The sequence below is a fragment of the Dictyostelium discoideum genome, assembly GCF_000004695.1.
Source record: "Dictyostelium discoideum AX4 chromosome 6 chromosome, whole genome shotgun sequence".
In the NCBI taxonomy this organism is placed as follows: Eukaryota; Evosea; class Eumycetozoa; order Dictyosteliales; family Dictyosteliaceae; genus Dictyostelium; species Dictyostelium discoideum.
The window spans coordinates 1872391-1891243 of NC_007092.3; the positions used below are offsets into that span (position 1 = coordinate 1872391).

At 20.2% G+C, this 18853-nt stretch overlaps 9 protein-coding genes across 9 annotated transcripts; 5 read left to right on the forward strand and 4 right to left on the reverse strand.

Annotated features, from left to right (window-relative positions):
- Window positions 1-104: 104 nt before the first annotated feature.
- folC (tetrahydrofolylpolyglutamate synthase) lies at window positions 105-1985 on the forward strand (the record flags this gene model as incomplete). Its single annotated transcript, XM_629533.1, has 1 exon — window positions 105-1985. One exon carries the CDS (start codon window positions 105-107, stop codon window positions 1983-1985), a length of 1881 nt encoding a protein of 626 aa, XP_629535.1.
- Window positions 1986-2606: 621 nt separating this feature from the next.
- On the forward strand, window positions 2607-3101 carry DDB_G0292634 (hypothetical protein; the record flags this gene model as incomplete). The annotated part of the gene is made up of 1 exon (XM_629534.1): window positions 2607-3101. The coding sequence occupies one exon, from the start codon at window positions 2607-2609 to the stop codon at window positions 3099-3101; it is 495 nt and encodes a 164-aa protein (XP_629536.1).
- Window positions 3102-3207: 106 nt separating this feature from the next.
- On the reverse strand, window positions 3208-3690 carry DDB_G0292636 (hypothetical protein; the record flags this gene model as incomplete). The annotated part of the gene is made up of 1 exon (XM_629535.1): window positions 3208-3690. One exon carries the CDS (start codon window positions 3688-3690, stop codon window positions 3208-3210), a length of 483 nt encoding a protein of 160 aa, XP_629537.1.
- A 1362-nt stretch (window positions 3691-5052) lies between these two features.
- On the forward strand, window positions 5053-9760 carry DDB_G0292556 (hypothetical protein; the record flags this gene model as incomplete). The annotated part of the gene is made up of 2 exons (XM_629536.1): window positions 5053-5354; window positions 5479-9760. The coding sequence occupies 2 exons, from the start codon at window positions 5053-5055 to the stop codon at window positions 9758-9760; spliced, it is 4584 nt and encodes a 1527-aa protein (XP_629538.1).
- A 58-nt stretch (window positions 9761-9818) lies between these two features.
- Window positions 9819-10382, reverse strand: fam96A (DUF59 family protein; the record flags this gene model as incomplete). Its single annotated transcript, XM_629537.1, has 2 exons — window positions 9819-10228; window positions 10340-10382. 2 exons carry the CDS (start codon window positions 10380-10382, stop codon window positions 9819-9821), a joined length of 453 nt encoding a protein of 150 aa, XP_629539.1.
- A 1557-nt stretch (window positions 10383-11939) lies between these two features.
- Window positions 11940-12680, forward strand: racJ (Rho GTPase; the record flags this gene model as incomplete). The annotated part of the gene is made up of 2 exons (XM_629538.1): window positions 11940-12135; window positions 12259-12680. 2 exons carry the CDS (start codon window positions 11940-11942, stop codon window positions 12678-12680), a joined length of 618 nt encoding a protein of 205 aa, XP_629540.1.
- A 187-nt stretch (window positions 12681-12867) lies between these two features.
- Window positions 12868-14975, reverse strand: tgrQ1 (IPT/TIG domain-containing protein; the record flags this gene model as incomplete). Its single annotated transcript, XM_629539.1, has 2 exons — window positions 12868-14801; window positions 14894-14975. 2 exons carry the CDS (start codon window positions 14973-14975, stop codon window positions 12868-12870), a joined length of 2016 nt encoding a protein of 671 aa, XP_629541.1.
- Window positions 14976-15800: 825 nt separating this feature from the next.
- DDB_G0292638 (hypothetical protein) lies at window positions 15801-17120 on the reverse strand (the record flags this gene model as incomplete). The annotated part of the gene is made up of 3 exons (XM_629540.1): window positions 15801-16349; window positions 16435-16764; window positions 17001-17120. 3 exons carry the CDS (start codon window positions 17118-17120, stop codon window positions 15801-15803), a joined length of 999 nt encoding a protein of 332 aa, XP_629542.1.
- Window positions 17121-17559: 439 nt separating this feature from the next.
- Window positions 17560-18775, forward strand: DDB_G0292640 (hypothetical protein; the record flags this gene model as incomplete). The annotated part of the gene is made up of 2 exons (XM_629541.1): window positions 17560-18037; window positions 18147-18775. 2 exons carry the CDS (start codon window positions 17560-17562, stop codon window positions 18773-18775), a joined length of 1107 nt encoding a protein of 368 aa, XP_629543.1.
- Between the last annotated feature and the right edge of the window lie 78 nt (window positions 18776-18853).

Genomic DNA, 18853 nt, shown 5'->3' on the forward strand with positions numbered 1-18853 from the left:
TAATAAAAAAAAACAGTTTCCCTCAATGACTCATTTTTTTTTTTTTTTTCAAAAAAACCTAAAACCAAAAAAAAAAAAAAAAAAACCCAAAACAAAAGCATTGAATGAATAAAATATTATTAAAACGACAAATATTATATAATTTACCTAAATATTTTAAAAATAATATACCATATACTATAACAATTAATAAATCAAACCAATTCATTAACAATAACTGTAAAAATAATAATAATAATTTTAGAAAATTAAATTTTACTACTACTACTACTACTACTACTACCGCCCCAATAACGAATAATAAACCAAAATCAAATATGTTATATTCACCAAAAGATAGATCATATGAAGAAGCAGTTAATGCATTATTAACACTTCAATCGAATCAAACAGTTATAATATCATGGACTAAAGAAAGAAGAGATAATAAAGAAGAGAGTGCAAAATTTTTAATGGAAGAAATGAGAAACTATTGTAAAACATTGAGTATTGATTTAGAGAGAGAGTCGATAATTCATGTTGCAGGTACAAAAGGTAAAGGTAGTACATGTGCAATCACAGAGTCGATTATAAGGGAACAAGGATTCAGCACAGGTTTATTCACATCACCCCATTTGATCAGTCCAAGAGAACGTATTCGTATCAATGGTGAAATGATTAGTAAAGAGATGTTTTCTCAATACTTTTGGAACTGTTGGGATTTGTTAATTAAAGATTACCAAACTCAGTTACCAAATTTCTTTAGATACCTTACTCTAATGGCATTGAAAATATTTCAAGACGAAGCTATCCAATGCACAATCTTGGAGGTTGGTATAGGTGGTAGAATGGACTCGACCAATGTTTTCCCAAAACCAATGGTAACTGGTATCTCTGCATTGGGGTACGATCATCAAAATCTTTTAGGTAATACTTTAGCTGAAATCGCATTGGAGAAGGCTGGTATTATGAAAGTTGGTATACCAATATTCACAGTTTCATCACAATTACCAGAAGCAATCAATGTATTAATTGATCATTCAAATAAAGTTAAATCACCATTATCAATTGTACCATCAATAGACCAATATACAATTAGTAGTGGTGGTGGTAATAATAATAATAATAAAATTGAATCAATTGGATTAAAAGGTACACATCAATTAGAGAATGCATCATTGGCGATAGCTTTAGCAAATTGTTGGTTTAAGAAACAAACTTTTAAAGATGTTAATGAAATTTTCAATAGTGAAAATCATAAACAATATAATTATGAAACTAATAATTATAATGTCACTCAATTTACACCATTATTGAAATCCATTGAATTAGGTTTAAAGAATTGTGAATGGGCTGGTCGTGCTCAACATTTTACAAATCCATCACATTTTCCAAATATGGATTTCTATTTAGATGGTGCTCATACTGTTGAAAGTTCAATTGTAATGTTAAATTGGTGGAAATCAATAGTAAATACTACTACTACTACTACTACTACTACTACTACTACTACTACTAATAATAATGATGATGATACAATTCATATTTTAATATTCAATAGTACAGGTGGTAGAAATCCAACAAGTTTCTTAACACCAATCATCCAATCAATTGATAATAAAGAAATTCCAATCTTTAATAAATCTATAATTCCAAATATTATCATTGAAAAACCAATTGATAAAAAATATTATATTAATGAAATAATTCAATCAAATCAATCTTCAACAGCAACAACAACACCAATTCCTGATAATGCCGCTGTGAAACAAACAACAGAAATAAAAGAATCATCAACATGGGAAGATTTCGTTGTAGAATGTTATGATAAATTATCAAAAAAATCTCATCCATGTATTACAGCTGATAGTATTGAATCTTCAATTGAAATTGCTAAAGAACTATCTGAAAATGGTACTAAAAATGTAAAGGTTTTAATCACTGGTTCTTTATATTTAGTTGGTGGTGTTTTAAAAGTTTTATTAAAAGAAAAATCTTTTAATTAAATATTCCTTTTCTTTTTTTCAAATTTTTTTTTTTTTTTTTTTTTTTTTTTCTGGTTAAATATATATTTATTTATATCCATATACATCATTTTTAAAATTATTTTTTTTATATTTTAAAATTTAAAAAATAAATAAATAAATAAATAAATAAATAAATAATGAATATGATAAAATTCATTTATAGGTATTTATATTTAAAAGTAGGCAATTTTTTTTTTCAAAATTATTTTAAAAAACACACACAAATCTAAGATTTAATTTCAACTAAAAATTATTTTTTTTAAATCTTTTTTTTTTTTATTTTTATTTTTTTTCTTTTTTTGGGGTTTTTATTATTTTATTAAATTATTAAAAAAATGAATACTAAATATATTATAATCTTTAGTAATATTATTCAATTTTTATTGTAAATTGTAACTTGATGATTTTTTTATTAATTTTATTTGTAAATTTAAAATTTTATATTTTATTTAGTAAAACTAGTATTTTAGAATTTTTATTTGATTTGATTTTATTTTTTTTATTTTTATATATTTTTATTTTTATTATTTTTTTTGGCAATCAATCATTCAATCAAATAAAATAGAAAAAAAAAAAAAAGTTACAAATAAAATAAATAAAATGAATAAACTATATAAAATTTTAAGTTTATTTTTAATATTTTCATTTATAAAAGAAATTTATTGTATAATGGATAATAATAATAATAAAAATCCTGTTCGTTTTGAATGTATTCCAAATTCATGTTTATCGGATCATTCATGTATTGAAGATTTAGAAACTGGTAAAAATAAATGTGTTGATGATAGTACTCGTAAAGTTATATTTCAATCAACAATTGTTACAAAATGGCATAATGATAATGATAATGATCCTAAAATGCATGTTTCTGTTGAAATTATCAATGAAAATGTTAATACAATTCATAATTTAGTCATTGTAATCGATTCATCAGTTAGAGTAATTGATTTGTGGGGTATGAATAAAAATAAAAGTGTTTATCAATTACCATCATATGTTCAAATTCCACCAAATTCAACTCATAATTTTGGTTACATTTGTGATGGTTTCCAATTACCAAAAATATTTCTTGGTGCTGTGTATATTATAATTTAAAAAAAAAAAAAAAAAAAAAAATAAAATATATAAAATTTAAATAAAATGTATTTTAATAAAAAAAAAAAGAAAAGAGAAAGAATAGAATTCCATTTTTTATTTTAATTTATTCTTTTTTATGTTCTTTATCTTTTTTATCTTTCTTTCCTTCATCTTTATGTTCTTTGTCTTTTTTATCTTTCTTTCCTTCATCTTTGTGATCTTTATCTTTGTGATCTTTATCTTTTTTATCTTTCTTTCCTTCATCTTTATGATCTTTATCTTTCTTTCCTTCTAATTTTGATTTTTCTTTAGCTTCTTTCTTTAAACGTTTGGCTTCTAATTCCTCTGGAGTTTTGTCTTTGTTTTTAGCTTCTTTCTTTAAACGTTTAGCTTCTAATTCCTCTGGAGTTTTATCTTTGTTTTTGGCTTCTTTCTTTAAACGTTTAGCTTCAATCTCTTCTGGAGTCTTTTCTTTCTTATCTTTCTTATCCTTCTTATCTTTCTTATCCTTTTTATCTTTCTTTTCATCCTTATGTTTTTCATCCAATTTTAATTTCTCCAAGTCTTGGGCTACTTTAACATCTGTATTTGGTTTTTCGGTTTCCATTTCTAAATAATTAAAAAAATAAAAAAATTGTATATAAAAAAAAAAAGTAAAGTTTTGGAAAATGTGGTAATAAAAATATATATATTTGTTTTAAAAGTTTAAAGAATAAATATTAAAATTGAAATTGAAATTTTTTTTTTTTAAATGGTTTTTTTTTTTTTTTAATTTTTGGGAAAAATAAAAAATTAATGAAAATTAATAATGAATATAAAAGGAAAGAAAATTTTTTTTTTTTTGAATCTATAAAAAAAAAAAAAAAAAAATCAAAAAAAATCAAAAAAAAAAAAAAATAAATAATTACCTTATTTTTCAAAATATATGTATAATTTACAATTAATTAATAATGATTATTGATTTGTTATTATTATTTTTTTTTTTTTTTTTTTTTTTTTTGACATTAAATATCTTTTTTTTTTTTTAAAAGAAAATTTTTTTTTAATTTTTTTTTTTTTTTTTTTTGAAAAATTGGTTTAATTAAAATTAAAACATTGAACAATGTTGTGTAAGTGCTTTTTACAATAATAAACCAACATTCATTTAATTTGAAAGAAATCAACCGATATTTCCATAAAAAAAAATTTTTTAATTTATTTTTATTTTTATTTTTTTATTTTTTTTTTTTTTTTTCAAATATTATCAATTTTATTAAAAAAACATAATTATAAATTTTTTTTTTTTTTTTTTTTTTTTGATATTGGATATTTATTTAGCAATTTTTTGGGAACAATTTAAATTGAGCCAAAACACATTTTTTTTTTTTTTTCTAAAAATATACTACCAAAGATATGATTATAAAATTTTAAAACAAATAAAAATAAATATATTGAAAAATGTAAAATGAAGGAATTATTAAAAAAGAATTGAAAAAAGTTTTAGAGATCAAGAAATTAGAATTAAACAATAGAGAGTATTTAATGTTTTAAGATTTGATTGGATATTTCAATTAATTGAAATCATTTAAATTAATTAATTACAAAAGTTGAACCAATTATTTAAAAAAAAAAAATAAATTCATTTTTAAATTTTTTTTTTTTTTTTTTTTTTTTTTTTATTAAATTTGATTTTTGTTTAAATAATAAAAATTTGTATTAACGTTTTATTATTGTTTTTACTAATTTGAGTGGAGTAAGTAAATATCAAAAAAAAAAGATTTTTTTTTTTTTTTTTTTTAGTTGTAAAATTTGAATGAATTTAATTAATTTTATTTTTTTCGTTTTTCATTTTTCATTTTTCATTTTTTTTTTCTTTTTTTCACTTTTTTTATTTTTCAATTTTTTTTTTTTTTTTTTTTTTTTTTTTTCAATTTTTGATCGAGGAAAACATAATTTTGGTGTGTTTAAATAAATAAAAAAAGTCAAAGCAATGAATAGAGTTAGTGTTTTAAGCAAATACCAATGCTTAAAGATTAACTCTCCAAATAGATTTTTTTCAAAATATTTTACAACATCAACAATAAATTCAACAAAAATAACAAATGATCAATCACAAACAAACTCTGCAGGAAAAGAAATATCACAACCAATTTTAAAATCTCAAGATAAACTCAAAAAATCAATTTTAAAAACATCAACAGATACAAATTTTTTAAAAGATATAAATAAAAAACATCGACAACATTATATTAAACCACAAAAAGATGATGAAAATATTATTTTAAAAACATTGTATGTACATACCTATTTTTATTAATAAAAAAAAATAATTGAAAAATGATTGAAAAAAAAAAAAGTGATTAAACTAACACACACATAAAATAATTGAAAATAAATAAATAATAATTTTTTTTAGAAATGATTTAAAAACAAATAATTTAAATACAAAAGAATTAATTAGTGATAGATTATCAGAATTATTTTTAAATAAAGAAATGATTAAATTAATAAGTGAAAATGAAATTGAATCAATTAATGAAATATTTAAAATAGTTTTAGGAGCTAAAAAATCACAACAACCACCAACAGTAGCATTTTTTACAAAATCATTTTTAAATAAATCATCAAAAGAATTTAAAATGAAATTAGATTCATTACCAATTATAGTTTACTTTTTATCAGTTTTTGAATCAAAAGATATAATGAAAAGTTCAGATTCAGATTCAGATTCAACAGCAACAAATAATTATTTAACTGTTGGAAAAGGTATATCAAAAAAGTTTATTCAAAATTTCCAAGATTCAATTTCATCAGAACTTGATATAACAGATTTACAAGAACATTTATCAGATATGATTAAATTATCAAAATTTTCAAGATTACTTGGATATTTAACAAATGTTGAAATTTCAAGAGATAAAATTAAAAAATTAAAAGATAAAAATGAAATTTTTAATCAATTAATAAATGAATTTGGTGAGAATATAAATGAAATTGAATTTCAAAATTTATTTAAAAATGAGATACATTTTATATCATTCCTATTAACATTATCAAGAAATCAAATTATAACAATTTTATCAATAAGTAATAATAGTTGTTATGAAGAAGAAGAAGAAGTTGAAGAAGTTGAAGAAGTAAATGTAAAAGGGGAGGGAGGAGAATTATTTAAACGAGTTGACAAATATGAAGATAATAATAAAGGAATTTTTAATCAAAATAAAATTAAAAGTTTAATTGAAAATATACCAGTTTCAAAAGTAAGAGAACGTTTATATTGGTTTTTATTAATGGCTAAATTAAGATACCCAATTAGTGAGAATTATTTTAATGATATTGAAATTTCATTACATTATGAAAAAGATCCATCATTTATCTTGTTTTTCTTTAACCATTTCAAGATTTTTGGGTATATACCATCAGATTCATCAGAAGCAAAGATTTTCCAAAGATATGTAAGGGTTGCTACTCTTGATGAAGCTCTTCATTATTTCGATTCAATTAAAAAGAAACCTCAATCTTTAAATATCATTATGATCACTCATTTACTTTTAGCAATGAATAAATTTAATAATCAATTAGATAGAAAAATAATAATTGATTCAACTACCAATACTACTACCAATACTACTATCAATACTACTATCAATAATAATAAAATAAAAAAATATCAAAGATCAATTGAAAATGAAATGTTAACTCTTTATTCTAGTAAAATTAAGGATATTATAGGCTCAAATTCAAGTTTATACAATTTTACATTATCACAACTTTTACATGGTGAAAAATGGAGAAAAGTTTTATTTAATACTTTAGTAACTCAATTAATTGAAAAACATATAAATTCAGTCACCGATGAAACACTTTTAATTATAAATGAATATTTCTCAATTCATAAAGATGATGTAATCCTTAAAAAATTGTATGAACTCTCTAAAAAAATTCATCTTTCAAAAGAGTTACTCTCAAATCTTACAATTCAATTTCTAATTCACAAAAGGGATTATTCTAATGCAATCAATTCTTTAATTGAATTATATAAACAAGAAACTCCAATTTTAAAATCAACTTTAAAATTATTAATTAAAAGTGATCCAACTCATCCAATTTTATTTGAATTTTATAAAACTTTACCACAACAATTTGAATTAATTGAACCTACAAATCAAGAACAAGAGCAAGATCAACAAGATCAACCACCACCACCACAACAACAACAAGAACAACAACAAGAACAACAACAACAACAAGAACAACAACAACAACAAGATCAACAACAACAAGATCAACAACAAGATCAACAAGAAAAACAACAAATTAAAGAAATTAAACCAAAATTAAAAGAAAAATTAGAAAGTGAAAAACTTATTAATTCAGAATTATTTTTAGAATGTATAAATGATCCAATGAAATTATATAGAATTTTAGATGGAAAAATTGAAATTTTAGCAAGTACATTTCAAAGTATTGTTATGAAATCATTAGAATCGGGTAAATATCAATTTGTTGAAAGCATAATTTCAAAGAGATTTGGAGATAGTTCAAAATCAATTGATAAGCATTTATTATCAAAATTAATTACAATTCCAAATTTACCAATTTCAAAAGATGATCCATACAATATTGAAAAACTACTATTAACAAATAATCGATCAGAGAATTTAGCACTTTACAATAAACTTTTTAATTTATCTTTAAATAATGGTCTTTTAAATTGTGCAAAGAATTATATTTTAAAGATTATTCAACAATCAAATCAAAGACTTGTAACATCATTATGTTATCAAGGTGAAGAAGCCTTAATTTATTCTTATATTTTATCATTAAATAATTTAAATATTATTAATAATAATCAAGAAAATAATAATAATAATAATAATGATTTAAAAGAAACAATTGAAAATCAAATTATTAAATGGATAGAATCAGTATTTGGTTGTAATAGTTTAAATGAAATTAATAATGATGATTTTGTATTTTCAATTCTTTTAGGATTTCATCATTCAACATCTGCATACTATAAGAAACAAATTGGAAATTTAAATGAACAACAACAATTACCATCATCATTATATTTAAAGATTAGATCAAATTTAATGCAAGTAATAAATAAATATTTTGATCTTATAGTTTTGGATAGAATGATATTATCAAGTTATGGTCTTGAATCAAAATATTATGGTGAAGCTATTGATTTTCAAAAGGATTTCATCTCAATGATAACAATAAATGAACTTTACCAATATACAATTTTAAAATTAAATTTACTTGAAAAAAAAAATAATAATAATAACAACAATAATAATAATAATAGTTACTATCGAATTTCAATAGATAAGAAATTCATTGAAAATAATGATCAATCATTTAATGAAATTGATTTATTATTAAAGAATATTAGTACAAAACAAATTTCAGTTATTGTACCATTTTTAATGGGTTTCATTGAAAATCCATCATTAATGAAATATCTTTCAGTGATATTATCAAATGATTTGAACAAATATGATACAGCAACAACAACAACAACAACAACAACAATTGGTAATAATTTCATTCAAAGATTAATGGAATCATCATCAAATTCAAAGGAAATTGACTTTTTAAATATTTCAAATACATTCTTTTTTAAATATTTCATTTCAGTTGGTGATTTAAAAAGTGCTTTCAAAGTTCATTTTAAACAAATTCATATTTTAATTAGATTTAGATTAATTCAAGATATTTTAAAGAATCAACCATTGGTAATGGATCATATATTTAAAATAATCTCATCAGAACTAGAACTAGAACAACAACAACAACAACAACAACAACAACAACAACAACAACAACAACAACAACAACAACAACAACAACAACAACAACAAAAATCATCATCACCATCATTAGATTATGGTTTAATTGAAAGTTTATTATCAGTTACTTCAATTTTAAATGATTCAAAATCAATTCATTTCTCTTTAAAACTTTATAATTTAGCTAGTGAACATGCTAAATTAAACAATTCAAGAATTCCACTATCAATTACAAATTCAAAAGATTTGGTTTTATCAGGATTTAAAAATAGAAATGATCATTTCCAATTATCTGAAAATTTGAAAATTTCAGATATTGAAAAACAAATGAAACAAACACGTGGTGCAGGTGCTGATGGTGCAGATGAAATTATTATTAAAAATCATTTAACAAGTTCTCAACTTTTAAATGATATTAAATATATTTTAATTCATTCAAATTATAAGCAATTAAAAGGTATTGGTTTCGGTGTACTTAGAGGTGACATTCCTTTTACAATAAATGATAAAATTAAAGTGTTCCTTTTAGTTGAAGCTTTTGCAGCAGAAGAAGGCAGAGAAAAAGTTAATAGCTTTTTGAATACTCCATCATTACTAAACAATTCCTTAGACTTTGAATTATTAAGAACTCCAAAAATCACAAAATTAATCTCTTTCATTTTCAGAACTAATTCAAGCATCAAACATGATTCAAATTATTTCCCTGAATTTTCACCAGATTTCTTACCTAATAAATTCAAATTTTATTCTGCTCATCTTGAAGATATTAATAATAATGATAATGATAATAGTATTCAAGATATATCAAATATAGTTAATTGTAATAGTGGTCCAGAATCTTTTTATTATAGAAAAGTTTTAAAATATTTCTTTAAAAAAAGAATTTTAAAAAATTTATAAAAAATAAAAATAATAATAATAATAATAATATTTAGAAAATATGATTTAATTTTATTTTTTAATAATCATCTTCTTTTATACATTTTTTAACTAATTGAAATATTTCAGGATTTTCTAACGCAGCTATAATTCTTTCTTTGTCATTAATTTGTTTATTAATTTCATCTTCTGTTTGGTGAGTACCTTTTTTAATGTATATTTCAATCTTTGATCTCTTTGGAAGATATTCTTTAATTTTCTCTCTTATACATAATGCAATCGTTGGTGCTAAATGACAATGTGGTACTGTTGGTTGAAATAATATCTTTATAAAGCAATATCCTTTATAATTTTCATTATTATTATTATTGATATCATCACTATCATTTATGTCATTATTATCTATAACAGTTATCCAATCTTCATTTACAACTTTTAATTCTTCTAATGTTTTTGGAAACTCTGGATCTTTTATATGCCTTATAATGTCTATTTTATTATTATTATTATTATTGTTATTATATTTTCAATTAAATTGTTAAATTTTTGTATTTTTTTTTTTTTTTTTTTATTATTATTATTATTATTATTAATACTTACCAAATACATCAATTTTATCTATTACATTATAGTTCATAATCATTGATTTTTTTTAAAATTATAAAACAGTTTTAATTATTAAACATATTAAAATATGAAGGGGTGTGTTAATAAAGCTTGAAAAAGGGAAAAAACAAAAAACAAAAAAAAAATTGTTTTTTTTTTTTTTTATTTTTTTTTAATTTGGATGTCTCAAAATAAAAAAAAAAATTAATATTTTCATAAAAAAAAAAAAAAATAAAAAAATAAAATCAAATAATTTTTTAAATAAATACAAACAACTTTTATCCAGATGTAATTTCAATAAAAAAAAAATTAATAATAATAAGGATCAAAATTAATTTATAATGGGTTTGAAACAATAAAAATGGTAACTTAGTGTTGATATTATGTGTTATTTTTTTTTTTTTTTTTTTTGAAATTGTTTTTTTTTCACCTGCAAATATAAATCAAAAAAAAAAAAAATTTGTTTAATTATTATTAATAAATATGTCAAAAAACCATTTTTTTCTGTGATCATGTTCCACACAATTACAATTTGTTTCACACAAAAAATAAAAAAATCAAATAAAATTTAAAAAAAAAAAAAAAAAAAAAAAAAAAAAAATTGGAAATAAATAATATAAAAATTATTTCGATTCAAATAAAAATATAATATAATCTTTTTTTTTTTTTTTTATTTTTTTTCCTCTCATTTTTTTCTTTTTTTTTATATTAATTTTTTTTTGAAAAAGAATACTTTTTGTAAATAATATTTAATTTCCATTTAAAGACCACCATAACCCACTCACCACTGTATATACTTTTGTTCAACCATGTTATTATTATAAGCAAACGAACAATCATCACACACAAACACACACAAACACACACACACACGCACAACCAACCACACTATCAATTTATTATGTGAAAGTAACAGGTGTGGTAGTATTGAGTTAAATTTATTATTTTTGTGATAATTATTTTTTTTTTTTTACTTTTTTTTTTTTTTTTTTTTTTTTCTTTTTTTTTTTTTTTTTAAAACAAAAATATTTTGGGGAAAATTTTTTTTTTTTTTTTTTAAATTTTTTTTTTTTATTATTTTGTATGAAACTTTAATTAAAAAAAAAAAAATACAAAAAATTTCCCACAATCAAACACACTCACCACATCATTATATCGTTTTTTTATTTGATTTATTTTTTGTATACAAGCTAAAGTATTATTTTTTAATTATTTTTATATTTTTTATTTTATTATTTTTTATTATTATTATTTTTTATTATTATTATTTTTTTTTTTTTTAAACATCACACATCTGTTCCTAATTCATATCAATTTTTTGAAAATTATTTTTATTATTATTTATTATTAGCAATTAATATTAATATTTTAATTTTTAAAATTAAATTTTAATTTTAATTTTTAAAAAAAAAAAAAAAAAAACTAAAAAAAAAAAAAAAGAAACAAACAATTATTATTTTTATCACATCAAAAATCATAAATCAAAAATAGATAATTAATACCTATATTAAAAAAAAAAAAAAAAAAAAAAAAAAAAAAAAAAAAAAAAAAAAATTTTTTAAAAATATAAAAAAAAAAAAAAAAATAAACAAAAATGGAAAGAAATTTTAATAATTTTTTAGTTAAAATATTTTGTCTTGGAGATGATGGAGTTGGTAAATCATGTGTAATGAACTCTTATTCAAGTGGTGGACCTTTAACATCTCTTTTCCAAGGTTCAGAATTAACATGGACCGATTATACAGTATCAGTAACACATAATCAAAAACCATTAAAATTAAGATTAGTTAGTAAGTTTTTTTTTTTTTTAAATTTAAAAAATTTCCTATAAAAAAAAAAAATAAAAAAATAAAAAAAAAAAAAAAAAAATCAAACTAATCAAAAAATAATAATAATAATATTAAAAAAAATAGTTGGTGATCAAAATGAATTAAGAAGAATAAAACAAATTGAATTTAATGATGTTTTTTTAATTTGTTTTTCAGTTGATTCAAAGGCATCATATGATAATATTGAAAAATGGAATACAGAAATTAGAAAAATCCTGCCAACTCCAAATATAATATTAGTTGGTACAAAGATTGATTTAAGAAAAGAAGGTGGAGAACTTAAAAAATCAATTGTGACACAAGAAATGGGAATTGAAAAAGCAAAAGAAATAAATGCAATAAAATATATGGAGTGTTCAACAGCAACCTACGAAGGAGTTAAAGAAGTTTTCGACGAAAGTATAAATATCTACATGACAAAAAAGCTTTATATCCAAGATTTAAGAAAAAAAAGTTTTTTAATTCCAAAGAAAAATACAAACAAAAAATCCTGTAAAACCCAATAATAATAATAATAATAATAATAATAATAAAAAATAATTAATAGTAGAAATATAAATAGTTATCAGTTTTTCCAAAATATGCGCATATTTTTTTTTAAATAAATAAACCCCCTTTTTTTGTAAATAAATATATATTTTTAATGTTTTTTTTTTTTTTTTTTTTTTTTTTTTAAATACAATTTATTTTCTTTTATTTTTTATTTAAATAATTTATATAAATTAAATGTAATATTGAAATGAATAAAATTAAATTGTTGTTTAAACCAAGTGAGAATGCTGAACTTTCATTTTTCTCAACTGGAGTTGGCGATGGTGTTATGAGGGAAGGAGTTGGTGTGGGAGTTGGTTTTATTATTTGTATTGATGATTGTGATTGTATACCATCAACAGTAATGTTTAATAGAGAATTATAATCAGATTCTATTAAAGTAAAAGTAAATTTATTATCATTGATAGTTTGAATCTCTGGATTTCTACCAGAGAAATTTACTTTTAATAATGAAATTTCTGTACCAAAATTATATCCATAAATCGTTACTACTGTCATATTATAAATTTCAAAAGATGTAATTGATGGTTGCATATATGAGAATTGGGTTGTTGAATTTTCAGTTTGATATTTAATTTGTATTGAATGTTTACCGGTACCTGGAGGAATTTGACAAATTGTTGAATAATATTCTGAATTTTGTTGAATAGATGGTTTTGAACATGTGATTTCATTTTTAAAAGAGTTATCAATAATTGATGAAACTTTAGCAGTATTTGTACAATCATAATTAATTAAATTTAAAGTTAATGATGAAGTGTTTGAAACAAATGGTGAATTTAATGATGTAATTGTTAATGGTGTTTTAATGGTAATTGAATTTGATGAAAAATTATTATGAATAATTGTAACAATTGGTTTACATTTTGATTTTTGTAAATTAAATATTAATTGGGTTTCATCATTATTAATTGAAATTGGTAAAATGTTATCATTTAAACCTTGAATTTTTATAATTGTTTCATTTAATAAACCAAAGTTTATACCAACTAATGTTACAGTAGTATCATTTGATTTAATTGGTGTATGGGAATATAAAGTTGGTTTTCCATAGGTAAATGTTAAATTTGAATTATCAATACATCCTCCAATATTAATTTTTACATTTAAATTTGAACCACCAATTTGATCGGGACTTAATTGACATTGAATTTCATTTAATGTTGAGTTTAATACTTTACAATCGTTATCTCCAATTTTAACTTTTACAATTTCACTATCATTATTAAAATATGATCCTTTAATTGTAACTATACCAAAAATATGGTTTGATATTGAATTTATTGATGATGGAATAGGTGGGAAACAATAAGAATAATTAGTATCCATTGAAATATTATTTACTGAGATTTGAATTTTCATTGGACCACCAGTATCTTGAATAAATTTATCAACTTGAATTAATGTATCATTTTGTATAATTGAAAATGTATTTTGTGATATACCATTGAATAGAATATTTATAAGTTGTTTTTCAGTATAAAAATTATCACCATAAATCGAAATCTTTGAATTATTTGGATCATAATTTATTGAATTTATAATTGGAGATTCATATGAAAATTCAAATTTTTTAACCAAGTCAAACATTAAATCCATTTTGCCAGATCCTGGTGGGAATGATAATGTTAGATTATTACAATCAAATGTTGGATCTTCAAAATTTCCAATTACTTTAATAGTTACATTTGTTGATGATTGAATAATATTAAGTTGTTGAGATAATAATCTTAAATAATTTCCAGTGACAATTACATTACCGCCCTTTGTTGATGGTTTACTAGTAAATTTTACATTAATTGGTGATGGAATTTTAGCATTTGTCATCGAAATAAAACAAACTTGTCCACTACTATCAACTGCACAAAATGTTGATGAAGTTGTCCCAAATAATCTTGACATTCGTCTATTAGTAATTAATAAACAATTTCTAAAACCACCTGATGGTGTACCGCAGTCAAATGAAACTTGAGCATCTACTAATGTTGTAGAATTATATTTCATTGTCCAACTTGCATAATAACTTTCAGATTCTTTAAATCTAAAAGTAATATTTGTAGGTGTTAAATTAATACCTAACAAATTATAAATTATTTTAAATATATTAATATTTTTATACCAAAATTTTAATTTTTTAATTTTTTAATTTTTTAATTTTAATAATTACTTTCAGGATTAGGTGCTCTTATTGATTGAACCACTGATTTCAAAAATAAAAATAAAAATATAAAATAAATTACTTTTTTCATTTTTTTTTTTTTTTTTTACAAATATAGTTGTATAATTATTATTATTATTATTTCAAAATAAAAATAGTTTTTCTGGAAATAAAAAAAAAAAAAAAATAACTAATATGTGTATAATGGCAAATATTAAAAAATAAAAATAAAAAAAAAATTAAAATAAAATAAAAATATAATATTTATTACTATTCTAATATAACATTATGGTGGCATAATAATTTAGACTTTTTGTAATAAAAAAATTGTGTGTTAATATCAAATTCACCACATGATTAGCACACAATACCCCCAAAAAAACCATATTGGTATTTTTTAACTGATTCAAATAACTAAAAAAAAAAAAAAACACCCTCCAATCTTTTTAAAATAAATTTATTTAATTTGGTAATATCATTGATGTGATAAACAATTTATTTTTTGAAAAGTTCAAAAACATTTTTTTGAATACAACATTAAATGATGTTCAAAAATAAAAATAAAAATAAAAATAAAAATAAAAATAGAAAACTAATTTTAGAATAATTTACCATTCAAATAATGGGAATAATTTATTTATAATTTTACAATTTAATTTTTATTAAGTTTTTTTTTTTGTTTTATTTTTTTTTTTATATATCGACATATTTAAAGTGTGTGTGAATTTACATTTTTATTTTTATTTTTTATAACTATTTATTATTATTATTACTATTACTATTACTATTACTATTACTATTGTTATTTTTATTAACTTTCTCTACTATATATATATTTATTAAAAGAAAATAATATATTTATAATAAATTATTTTTACATGAATATATTATTATTTTTTTTTTTTTTTTTTTTAAATTATCTAAACTCGTCACCAGGTTCAGACCAACCTAACATACAATCACCTTTAAAAACGATATTATCAATTTTTTCAATATCTTCATCATCTAAATTAAAAGTGAATAAACGTTTATTTTCATCGATATGTTGATGAATACCAAATCTACAACCAACAATGATGGCACCAATCATATCTTGTTGTAAAACGTATTTCATGGCTATTAGAGTTAAAGATACAGAATGTTTTAAACCAATTCTTTGTAAAACTTCTAATAAATCTTGAAATAAATTCCAATCACCCCATCTATTTATATAATCTTTATACTTTGAAAGACTCCAAGTGTTTAATGCAATAGTCGATGGTTCAGGTACCCCTAAAAACTTTTCACTTAATAATCCACCCAAAACAACACCATATCCAATCATATAAATATCATTATCTTTACAATAATCTGTCATTTTACCTCTTGCCCTTCTATCAATAACTGAATATGATACTTGTGATGTAACAACGTCAACACCACTTTCAACAATTTGTTTTAATCTAATAGTATCAAAATTTGTTACCTTTATTTTTTTAAAAAAAAAAATAATAAAAAATTAATTAATTAATAATTTAATAATAAATAATAATAGATAATAAACAACTTACACCAATTGAATTAATTAAACCTTCCATTTGTAATTGTTTTAAAGATTGAGCAGCATTTAAATATCTATCATCATCATAATCCCACCAATGAAATTGAAGTAAATCAATGAACTCTGATTTTGTTCTAATTAATGATGAATGAATGAATGTTCTAACATTTTCTAATGACATATTACCAGGTCTTGGAAACCATTTGGTAAATCCTGTAACTTTTCTATCATTACCATCATTCTTCATTTGTGTTTTTAATTCACCATAAATATCTTCTGCTGATCCATAATGATCTGCCATATCAAAACAACTAAGTCCACTATTCGCATAATCTAACATCTTTTTATAATAATAATAATAATAATAATAATAATAATAATAATAATAATAATAATAATAATAATAATAATAATAATAATAATAATAATAATAATAATAATAATAATAATAATAATAATAATAATAATAATAATAATAATAATTAAATTCATATTAATTTATTAATTCTACTTGATTTTTATTCATTTTTTTTTTTTTTTTTTTTTTTTTTTTTTTTATAATTATTTGATATATACATCTGATAATGAATTTTTATAATTAACTTTACCATGACCACCTGCCATTTGCCACATACCATTAATTATTCTTGGCATTGATGACCCATCTTTTAAGATAATATGTGGAATATCGCCCATTATAACTAATTTAGTATATGGTGCTTGTTATTACAAAAATAAAGAAAAAAAAAAAATAAAAAAAAAAAAAAAATGAAAAATGAAAAATAATTAAATGTAACCTATTGTAAATTATTATAATAGATTTCTTGTAATGTGATGTAAATTCTAAAAAAAAAAATAAAAAAAAAATAAATTAAAAAAAAAAAGGAAAACTTTTTTTTTTTTTTTTTTTTTTTTTTTTTTTTTTTTATTTATTGTCAAAAAATAAATTAAATTTGTTTTTTTTTTTTTCAAATAAAAAGCGAAACCACTAAAAAAATCCAATTTTTTTTTTTTATACTGTATTTTATTTTATTTTATTTTTTTTGTATACACCACAAAACCCATTTTATTATATTTTATTTTATTTTATATATATATAAAAAAAATATTTATATTAAAGAATAAAAAAAAAAAAATGTCAGTTTCATTACAATCAGCATTAGAATTAGTTCAAAAAGCTGTTAATTTAGATAATAATGGTAAAGCTCAAGAAGCAATTTCAATGTATTCAATTGCAATTGATCATTTAAGACAAGTTTGCAATAGTAATATAGATCAATCCACAAAGAATTTAATTGATTCAAAAATTTTAGAATATCAAAATAGGTCAAATTTTTTAAAATCTTCTGCACATTTAGATTTTAATAATAATAATAATATTTCAAATAGTAACAGTAATATTACATTTAGTAATAATAATAATTCTTCACCTCCACCATTTTTAAATAGTAGTAGTGGTATAAATAATAACTTAAATACTAGTGGTACAAATTTAGTTGAAGAAGCATTAAAATATGCAAATGAAGCAGTTTCGTGTGAATCAAAAAATAATTTTCAAAATGCAATTATATATTATAGAAAATGTTCAGAATTATTAGAACAAGCATCAAAAAGTAAAATATTATTAATATTATTAAATTATAATTAATTAAATTTATTTATTAATAATTATTTAATTGAAAAAAAAAAATAAAAAAAAAAAAAAAAAAAAAAAAAAAATAGATGAAAATGATATTGAAACTAGATTATTTTTAAATCAAAAGAAACAAGAATATCAATCAAGAGCTGATACATTAGAAAAACAAAATCCACAATTAAGTAATAGTACAGGTAATTTTAATAATAATAATAATTTTTCAACTACATCATTATCAACATCAACATCAACAGGATTTTCAAAAAATAATTTACCATTTCCACAAGCAGAAGAAGAATATTCAATAATGAGTCAAATTCAATTATCAAATAGTACAAGTGAATTAATTGATTTAGCAATTGATTGTGTTAAAGAGGCAATTAAAGAGGATGATCATTTAAATTATGAAAAAGCAATTCACTATTATGATTTATCAGTAAACTATTTTCAAACAGCTTTAACTGGTGGTGGTGAAAATAACCCACAAATTAGACAATTAATTACAGAAAAAATGATAAATTCAAAATCAAGATCACAATTTTTAAAAAATAAAATTCAATATAAACAAAATTTAATAAATAATGAATATGATTCAATACCACTCTCCTTAAGACCTGGTCAAAAATATAAAGATCCAGTTAGAAAGAAAACTGTTTTAGAACGTTTATCAAAAACAATTAAAGGTCCAAAAAATATTTCTGATCATTGGTTATAATAAATAGTAATAATAATAATAAAAAAAAAAAAAAAAAAAAAAAAAAAAAAAAAATTATAATATTATTTATTTTATTTT